The following is a 9,898-nucleotide window of genomic DNA, read 5'->3' as shown; positions in this document are numbered from 1 at the left end:
AAGTAAATTTACCTTAATAGAAAATTACTCAAGTATAAGTGGAAGTCACCCAGTAAAATACTACTCGAGTAAAAGTCTACAAGTATTTGGTTTTAAATATACTTAAGTTTCAAAAGTAAATGTAATTGCTAAAATATACTTAAGTATCAAAAGTAAAAGTATAATTCATTAAACCGGACTGCACATTTTTTTAAGTTTATGGATAGCCAGGGGCACACTTCAACATTCAGACATCATTTACAAACGAATCATGTGTGTTTAGTAAGTCTGTAGTACTTTAAATTATTTTTTACTTAAGTACATTACATCACTGTGTATATATGTATATTATGTAGGCAGTGGAAGTGAGAACATTATATGCACTGACCAGACAGCAGTAATAAAATCATTGTGAAAGATTTATTATCAAAGGAAATAAGACATAACCTAATTTATAGCCTATTAACATTTTTTTTGATCAAACTATACTATCTGTGAATAGTTGCTTAGCAGAACACAATGGTCTTCAGTACTAAGGCCATGATGGCAGTCCAAAGGTTACAATCTATGTGTACCATTATGTCAGTAATGAAATACAGACAAACCCCAAATAAATAATGCCCCAATAAAAGCTACAGCACGTTGCCCTTAAAATATCACAAAATTGGTTTAGAGTAGAGTTAAATATTTCCTATATATAAAAAAAAAAATATGAATCAATTTAATTCAGTAACCCATTTTGAAGATCTGTATTAACATTTTTCATCTTAAAAGTATTTTTAAAGTATTTTACGCTGTCTACTCGCAGCCGAGTACATGTCAAACCACGCTGGAATGTCAAATTCTTTCATAACAGTTTGTTCATTCTTGTTTCCTATTCCATCCGTTCTCCACGTCTTGAAATGGTTCACATTCAAATGGCCAACAAATTTCTCAGTGTTCAGAAGGCACCCATTGGCTACTGTTTCTCAGAGTAAGAACCAGGAAGTGGCCAGGTCCTGGCACTGGAACTGCTGCAGCAGATCAGTTCAGGCTACAATGATTACGTAGCCAGGGATGTGTGTATCATTGATTGTAAAGAGCTCATGCTTGTGTATGACCACAATGGTATTGTGTGATTTAAAGTTCAATGTTTCTGGGAAGGCACAGAGATGCATAGGCGATCACTCAGTAGGTTTGCACACTTTGGACACATTGCACAGATTGCCAGCTATGGATGGTAGGACTTGGCAGAGTCTCCAGTATCCAACAGTTAGTGGTTTAGCAAGTTCACATTAAGGCTTAATCTTCCACAGCTGTAAGAGAGACAACAAAGAGGGCACATTTAAAAACCCAGCACATATACTCACTTTTGGAAGTTAATGCACATGTGCCAGGAGGAAAACAACTCTGACAAAGGTGAAGATTCACTGTATGGCAAAAATATCAGTGTTAAGCAACAGCATTGTAGGATTAGAAGTGTCTCCACTCACTCGGATGTTGAAGCCGAGCAGGTCGCTGACCACAGCGGAGACTGCAGACAGGATGACCACGCGTGTGATGTTATAGATGAGCGGGTTCACAGTCAGCCCCAGCAGTCGGAAGGGGGTGTCAAGCTCCTGTAAAAGGGTTGGTATGAGAAGCCAGTCAGAGATGCTTTCACTGCACGTTATGCTGAATAAACAACTACCAGCCCAGTAGATTCTTTTCATTTATTATGACAAGTTTTTTTGACACCCTTTTTCTCCCAAATTGGTAGTTACAGTCTTGTCCCATTGCTGCAACTTCCGTACGGACTCGGGAGAGGTGAAGGTCGAGCCGCACTGCTTCTTGACACAATGTCGCTTAACCCGGAAGCCAGCCACACCAATGTGTCGGAGGAAACACCTGGTGACCGTACACCTGGCGACCGTGTCAGTGTGTATGCGCCTGGGAGGACATCCTGGCCGGCCAAACCCTCCCCAAACCCGGACGACGCTGGGCCAATTATGCGTCGCCTCATGGATCTCCCGGTTGCGGCTGGCTGCGATACAGCCCAGTATCAAACCTGGATCTGTAGTAACGCAGCTAGCACTGCGATGCAGTTCCTTAGACCGCTGTGTTACTCGGGAGGCCTCTCAGCCCAGTAGATTTGACTAAAGTCAAAAAAGTCATGATGGGCTGAAGTTGAGAGACATCCTTACTTTCATTAGTTTTGTTGCAAGCTTCAGAACATTGTTCACTATGTTCAAATTTTCTTTCTTGTTGGGCTTCTTTTCCATCTTAAGATACAAGTTGATCTGAAATAAGAAAATAATTGAGAGGGAGATGTATTAATAAAGTTTTTGCTTCAATAGAGTTGTAGCATAGATTTTTGTATCATACTTTTTTCTGAAACTATATTGAGTCATTATTACTGACAGTACCCCTTTAAGACTTTTATTACTAAGCATTTAATTATTCCCAGAAGGCACCTGTGCATGTCCAGAGGGAAAGAGAAGAGCTTTGATGTTGATGTGAATCCTACTTGGCTGTGTTCTTGTGATCGGAGAACTACGGAGAAGTACTTTACCCGTTGTAACCATGTGACCCACACGTCCTCCAGAGGAGATTGAATATAATATCCATGATCAAGAAATGAAGGTCGCAGAGGTGCTTGGTGTTGCTAGTATTAGCAACGTGTTTCTCCATCCAAGGCAGTGAACTATGGTGCATGTCTCAGCTAACACACGTTGGTGTGAGTGGACTGTTTCGGTAAACGTGTCCAAAGTGGACATTTGAAACATCACTAGCTTAATTTCATAGCACATCTATGTTAAAGTAGTGAACACTCAACGGACATCATGCATTCATTGGCCAAAAACTACATCAATCAAGTTCTCTCAAACATCAAAGAGACACGCACATGCATTTCACTACTGCGTTGAACTACCCCATTGTTTCTAGAAGCTTCTCCACATGGAATACCCAGTTGTAGCTCGCTGTGCAACACATTTGGCAGAAAATTGTTTTCATCAGATGACAACACTATTTGGCTAGCAGCCACACATAAGTAAGTTAGCTTACAATGAAAAAGCAAGGTCTTTTTTGTAAAAACGATGCATGGCCATATTTCTAATGTTTATCATAGAAAGAATGTAGCCGTCTACATTTCCTGAAGTTTTGCTTGAAGTTAATCTTACATTTTAACTTGCTACCAGAGAAAAAAAAAGTACTAGAGAAAAGTAGCCTACACAGAACGCTGTGTGGTGATCCAATGACAAGAGCAAAGATATTTCATCCGAGTGGAAAAGTGCAACTGATGCACGAAATTAGTCCTTTTAAATTCATGATTTGGAACGAACCCTGACTGAAGCCGAGCAGAAATTACAATAAGAAGCATTTTAAAATCTGTGTTTATAAAATGCAGCAGAACTTTTTTTCTGTCTTATCTTTCCCTTTCTGCCTGAAAAATGCAGAATCCTGCGTTAATGCGAACCCTGATTGTGTGTGTGTAGCAGGGGGCCTTACCTGTTCGGTAAGCAGCACTGACACGTTGCTGTATTTACAGTTGGTCTCGGAGCCCAGGGTGGCCAGGCGGAGCAGGAAGAGGATGAGAGAAGAACCCCACACCATGAGCTCCCAGTTGGTCTCGGAGTCCAGGAATGTGTGGTGACTGTTTAGTAGCTGGCAGTTAGATATAGAAAATGAGTACTCATTATCTTAAATCTATTCTGTTTGTACAGGTTGGAGCTTAACAAATACACATTCGGTCTTACAACAGGTCTTTTTTTTAATTGGATGGTAAATCATGGTGTGTTTACTGGAATCTTGTGTATTTATCAAACAAAGTACGTTTTTATAGATATGTCTGACCTGTGTACACAAGATGAAGGCGATAGAAAGGGCCAGGAGGAATATGGAGGAGACGATGACATCAACGGAACGCTGGGGCCCACGTCTCTGTGGTTAATAGGAAAAAATATTTGGGAACATTTCAATCAAGGCAGGACCTTCATGCCCCCTAGTGGCAACACCATACGCTGAAGTAAAGGCATCTGAGTAGTGAGAAGAACTCAGACCTTGAGGAAGGAGCGGAGCGACAGCCACATCTTAATGTTCTGCACATTCTTCAGCCTGAAGTGGGGGATTTCCGACTTCTTGGCCTTTCGTGCTGATGTGATGTGGTTGAAGAGTTTGGCGAAAACAAGCCTCTGTTGAAAGAGAAACAGCCACACCATTTACAGCGTATTCATTGTGTTGTAGTGAGTCTACAACAGTGGGACTAACATGCTGACCTGTTTGTAGGTCCTCTCTGCCACACACATCATGAAGAAGAAGAGGCCTGTAAGGCAGAGCCTCTCCACAGTGGTGATGAAGAGGAAGGCGTAGGTCTTGGCGTCGGGCGGCCCCACCGCCATGACAGCCAGCTCAGCCAGAGACAGGGAGCTCAGGCGTGTCATGTCCAGCCGCTGTGCCAGGCGGAAGCCAAAGGGAAGCAGCACCAGTGTGGCAGTGACCAACCCCCCCAGGGCTAGGTAACCCATGCCCTGCTCCACCACCTTCACCTACAGAGAAGATATCACCTCTGTTAGGAGGACAGAGTTATGGGGCACAGAGTACACAGCCCGTATGGTGTTTCTATAAATAGAAACAGTAAGAAACCCATTCCAGCCCTAAAGCATTACACACCAGCATTCACTCTGTATTGAACGTGTGTTAATTGTACCAAAATGGCAGTGAGTGTAATGAAGTGGTCATAGGAGGTGTACCCGTGTGAGGATGATCCCACTGATCTCCAGTACTGACATGTCTGCTTTCTTGCACTCCCCCTGCTCCCAGATGATGGCACTGACCCGGTCTCTAGATGGGTGGCACGCCTGCAGCCATGATAGTTGGCCCTGTGAGGAGAAAAAGCTGGTGTGCTGATATACTAAGCCTTTTTGAGGTTACATATTAGATGACAGGGTATGGTGGTGTAGACCCACCTGCTGTAGGTTCTCATCATCACTGCTGAGAGTGGTGGATGGGGGGAGAGTCAGGCCAGGGCAGTACCGCCCCTCCCCCTCACTGTCACTGCTGCCAGTGGAAGCGGAGTCAGGCCCTTGAAGAAGATCCTCCCACATAGTATCATCTGTGTCAGAGGCCGGGCGCGAGCCCTCTGTCCTCAGGTGCTCCACTTCACGAGGGTTCACCTTAGTGTCCTTGGCACCTCCACTACTTTCCTCCTGTGCAAATAATAGGACTGTTCAAACTAAATGTCCACCTTTCACTCAGGCTACAAAGAACAGGACTCACTGTCTTAGGGTTTACCTCAGGTGGTGAGGGATTTGAGAAGGAGTGAAGGTGTCTCTTCCTGAGGACAGTGGTAGGTGTTGGTCCAGCTACACTAGTGGGTGGTTTTGCTTCCTTATTATCCTCTTCCTCCTCACTGGAAAGCTCATCAGAGGCCCCAAAGCCCGACTTTCTCTGATTTGTCTGGACAACATCACAAACAGCAATAGAATTAGCTGGATAAAACAGCAAATGGTACCCAAAATGTAAATCACAGACAAAAATCCAGCCTGACAACCCTCTATACAAGTTTGCTAAGGCAACGCAAAGGAAACAAATGTTGACATTTGAAAAAAAGGAAAAACTGGAACTCTGTTAATGACTGCTTGACTCAAACAGTCATTGTTTTATGATCAGGTAAAGGATCTGATCATTGTTTGTTTGGCCTTACCCTTCTCTCCTCTGATCTGTACAAAATTTGGTTTTCCTCCAGCTGCCAAGGCTGCAGCTCAGTGTCCCTGTCGTTCCCCTGTCCCTCTGTCCTCTTCAATCCTTTACCCTTCCTTAGCCTGAATGAAGGGTGAGAAAATAAGGGAACATGTTATACAGTGTGGGAGCAGTTTGCGCAAGTGTATAAAAGGGTGTGTATGAACAGCATGTGTGTGAGCACCATGTTTGTGAACAGCATATGTGTGAACAGCATGTGTGTGTGTGTTAGCAGTGTGTGTGTGTCTGTGTTACTGGCAATAAGAACCATACATCCTCCTGCGTGCAGGGCTGGTGCTGCTGCTGCTGACAGGACTGGCTGAAGGGCTCCGGTTGGACTCAGTGGACACTATCTGGCAGTGCACTGTCCCCAGCAATAACATAAGACACATAGGCCCCAACTGCTCACTAGCACTGGCTGCAGGAACCTCTACGTACAACACTGCTGCTGCCACTACAGAGAGAAAGCCATTAATATACTATTTAGGGGACTGAGAGTTACAGACCCATTTAGGTTTATGAAAAGGTATATTGGATTCCACAGCATACATCTGCATCATTCCTAAAGTAATGTTAAAGTGAGATGTGAGTTTACCTTGCATGAAGTAAAGCACCAGGATAAAGGTAGAGATAGACCTGGAGGTCACCTGGATCCACCACTGGAAGAAGAAGGGGAAGAGGAGCACCCTGACCAGGCCCTTACGGGTCAACGCTGTCCATGGACTATCGGGCTTGGCCTTGCCGAATGTAGACCCTGAAAAAGAAGAGACAATCTATAGCGTTGCATGCACCCTTTCCATCCAATAAGCAAATAGTGCAAATGAGCATACATATACACCTTGTAATAAATGGATACTCACCTCTTACTAAGTCAACATCAATGAGGTCTGGCTTGACATGACCGGACCTCTTTGGTTTACAGTCCATGCCCTGTGTGAGAGGCAGTTATCTTTCTAACAAATACTGATCACATAAGACATTAATCTAATTGCTTGTGAAATATGAGCATATTAGACCAAACGTCATGAACTTACATTAAGTTCAGCCTGTTCCAGAGACTTCTCCCAAACCTGCTGATCATATGCACCGATCTGTTGACACATGGACACACTTCAGTTTTATTATACCATGTAAGGGATTTTAGACCCTCATTACATTGTCAGTAAGTCCAGCATGTCTTACCTTCCCTTGATACCATGCTATTCTCGCCATTGTCTTATGATTGTGGTGAACACTCAGTGTCAGGTCATTTCAGAGGGGACACAGGGACAGATAAGATCTGGCTGCAACCCAGGCTTGTGTAACAACAAAAACAAAGGAGAGAACTATTACAGATTAAGCAAAAACAATGACATCGTGGAGTACAATGGGCCTTTCCACTACATGTTCACTGAATACCAGAAATTACCACTGCTAGCTAATTGTAGCTTACTGTTTTTCATTGTGCTGCATGTACAATTGTTACCCTCATTACAAAAAAATAACTATATAGAAATTCAACTCATCTCAACTTAGGATAATGTGTTTGAAGATAGGTGATACAATTGTTCAACTGTGTTCAGGTGAAACTCTGTACTAGTGATCATTCTAAAAACAGCCAGTAAAACCATCATCCCGGAGCAGTATCATCAAGCGGGATGTCGCAGTGTGGTTTGCAAACTAGCTCTGCTTCGCCATCATTCATGCAACCTAGCTATACTTTTCAACTCGTACAAAACACGTTTGAACTTGCCACCATTCAAAATAGGTAAACAGATTCGTGCCACATTTACATTATATAAATTAGAAACAAGTAACGTTAGCAAGCTAGCTACCATTAAACAAAGAGTTATCTCGCCAGCTCTTCTTCAGCCCAGGAGTAGCGCGCGGCTCGACGACGTAAACTATCCAGTTTACGTGAGCAGCATCTCGCCGGTAGGAATTGCAATGATTTATGAGTAACTCTCTTTTACTGCAGTTATCAAAACGATGTCTCCAATCTTTGCTATCAGTTCTATTTGAAGTCGAATTCCCAGGAATGCACACTGAAACAACTCTTTTTAGGCTCTTGCACTTCCTTTTTCCGGGTTGATCGGAGCCTGCTTGTTTGTTGACATTTCTGTCAGAACTGTCAAATCTGTGCAGCCAACCGCTGCGCGTGTGGCCTGTGGAAACTCCACATTCCAATGGAAAACCTGTGACAGCTAGAGCGTACTCTACAATAAAATCTATGCGTATGGAATACAGTAAAAATAAATAGCAACATAGAACAGAATAGAAAATTATTTTTTATTATTTTTTGTAAATATTATGTTAATTTCCATAGCATTTCATATAGCTATTAAAAAGTATAGTTGGACTACATTGTTGTATTGTATGCTACTGTATTTGCAGTCTATCTTCACAGCTCCTGCTTGTCCAATAGAATGATAATATAGTTTCGAACCTCAGGTCAGACTAGTTCAATCTAAAATCCTGAAAACTGTCAATGATTTACACAAATAAATAAAATGCCTATAACAAGAAGGCTACATAGGCAAAATGTTCACAAATTAATCACAACAAGACCATCCATGAGGTATTAATAGCCCCAGAAAAAGAAAAAAAATCTGCCCAGAATTTTGGTAACATTTTACATCTTGTCATTGGAGTCCTGGGTGTCGACTGATGGCGGCTCTTGGTCAGCTGCCACACACACCAACTTACTCTTGACCTTCTTATTGGAGCTGATGATGAAAAAGGGGCTGAGACAGGCATAACAGGAGGAGAAGAAGATCTTCATGTCAGCTACCACTGGAGACACATTATCTACCGTCAGCATGTAAATCCAGATGATATTGTCTATGCCGAAGAATACAACATACAACACCACCAGGGTGATCACTGTATTGGCTGCCCTAGTCTCAGCTCCTCCACCCTGGGATGATCGTCGGATGCTTCTCACTTGGCGGCTGTGACGGTGGAGGAGGAGAAGGATGTAGCCACTGGACCACAACATGAGCCCCACAAAGACAAAGTCCCGTGTAGAGACAATCACTCCATTGATCTTGTAGGACAGCCTGTCCCTGAAGTCCACATGGCAGAAGCCCAGGTTGAGGGTGAAGGCAGGCACTGTGCCGTTGCGAGGGGCAATCGAGAACAATGGAGCTGCGAAGCATATAGCCATGTTGAAGAGCCACAGCCCTGCGATGGTGGGCACGATGAGCCTGGGAAGCCGGGCCTTAAGCCTGGACAAACAGGGTCCACCTGCAGGGGCGATGGTCACTGCCTGGAACACACTGAGCATACAGGTGATGCACACTGACAGAGCCCGGGCGATGCGATAGGTGTAAATGACCACCTTGCAGCCCGGGTCATTCAGCAGGTCACGCAGGCCAAACACAGTCATGGTCTGGGGGACGCAGCGGGTGAGGAGCAGAATCAGGTCAACGAAGGCTAGGTGGCAGAGAATTATGTCCACAGGCTGGAGTCGGCACTCAGAGCAGACGACCTGGGTGTAGGCCAGCAGCACCAGGGTGTTCCCCAGGAACCCTAACCCTGTTTGCAACAGGAAGGACACCCCTTTGATGGTGACACAGAGATCCAACATGATACTTAACTTGGGTACCACGCTGAAGAATAGAGACAGAAAATTAATTTTTTTAAACAGATTTATGAATACACCAACTGTGAACAAATGTTACTTATTGCACTCTCTATTAGACTAGGATTGCGGAAGCATATTCTTACCTGCAACTATTGATAAAGAAACATGAACACAGTATTGAGCATTCATTGTGGTTAATTGCCCCTGTAATTTCAATATATAGCATGTTCTAGTCTGTGGGGATTATTAGGGGACAACATTAGAACACTCACCCCACCCCTCCTAAAGATGTAAGAACCACTACAATATGTAAACAAGAATAAGAACAACTGTACATTTTTTTTAGATGGCAGCCATCAATGGCCATATTCTATTGGAACTTCAATTAAATTTAAAAAAGTAATAATTTGGCAAAACTAGTCAAGGGGTAAGATTCAGTCTTAGTGTTCAAATACCCCAGCAGAGGTTTTTGTTATTGTTGATGTAAAAGCAGCTTGATGAAGCTATTAGGAAGTCATTTAGAGGTTTTAACATGCACAGCTGGCCCCTTACACTGCTCTCCTCTGTTCTCTCCTGTCCTGGGAGTATGTCACCTAGGCACACAGCAGCACAGGTCATTATCCAGCAATAACAGATGTCTGTTCTAATTGGGAGCAC

The 9,898-nt window shown here is 43.4% G+C and overlaps 2 protein-coding genes across 2 annotated transcripts; both read right to left on the bottom strand.

The window, feature by feature from the left end:
* Window positions 1-380: 380 nt before the first annotated feature.
* On the bottom strand, window positions 381-7,755 carry LOC139558177 (protein PHTF1-like). Its single transcript, XM_071373462.1, has 17 exons — window positions 7,491-7,755; window positions 6,859-6,971; window positions 6,711-6,767; window positions 6,537-6,606; window positions 6,272-6,430; window positions 5,950-6,130; window positions 5,642-5,759; window positions 5,230-5,394; window positions 4,905-5,144; window positions 4,689-4,817; window positions 4,215-4,484; window positions 3,999-4,130; window positions 3,793-3,879; window positions 3,448-3,603; window positions 2,142-2,237; window positions 1,452-1,577; window positions 381-1,274 (listed from the first exon to the last, which is right to left on the bottom strand). Exons 2-17 carry the CDS (start codon window positions 6,886-6,888, stop codon window positions 1,254-1,256), a joined length of 2,037 nt encoding a protein of 678 aa, XP_071229563.1. The 5' UTR covers window positions 6,889-6,971; window positions 7,491-7,755; the 3' UTR covers window positions 381-1,253.
* Window positions 7,756-8,027: 272 nt separating this feature from the next.
* LOC139550786 (olfactory receptor class A-like protein 1) lies at window positions 8,028-9,418 on the bottom strand. Its single transcript, XM_071361945.1, has one exon. It carries the CDS (start codon window positions 9,242-9,244, stop codon window positions 8,288-8,290), a length of 957 nt encoding a protein of 318 aa, XP_071218046.1. The 5' UTR covers window positions 9,245-9,418; the 3' UTR covers window positions 8,028-8,287.
* Between the last annotated feature and the right edge of the window lie 480 nt (window positions 9,419-9,898).

The sequence above is a fragment of the Salvelinus alpinus genome, chromosome 2 (assembly GCF_045679555.1).
Source record: "Salvelinus alpinus chromosome 2, SLU_Salpinus.1, whole genome shotgun sequence".
NCBI classification, from domain to species: Eukaryota; Metazoa; Chordata; class Actinopteri; order Salmoniformes; family Salmonidae; genus Salvelinus; species Salvelinus alpinus.
The sequence above is the reverse complement of the archived record's forward strand: the minus strand, read 5'-3'. Positions and strand labels throughout refer to the sequence as shown.

Bases quoted from the DNA above. Each gene is read 5' to 3' on its own strand.
- LOC139550786 (XM_071361945.1), bottom strand. From the start codon at position 9,244: ATGTTGGATCTCTGTGTCACCATCAAAGGGGTGTCCTTCCTGTTGCAA.
- LOC139558177 (XM_071373462.1), bottom strand. From the start codon at position 6,888: ATGGCGAGAATAGCATGGTATCAAGGGAAG. The intron at 6,131-6,271 runs GTAAACTCACAT...TTCTCTCTGTAG, and splicing joins GGTGCTTTACTTCATGCAAG to TGGCAGCAGCAGTGTTGTAC. The intron at 5,145-5,229 runs GTAAACCCTAAG...TTATTTGCACAG, and splicing joins CAAATCCCTCACCACCTGAG to GAGGAAAGTAGTGGAGGTGC.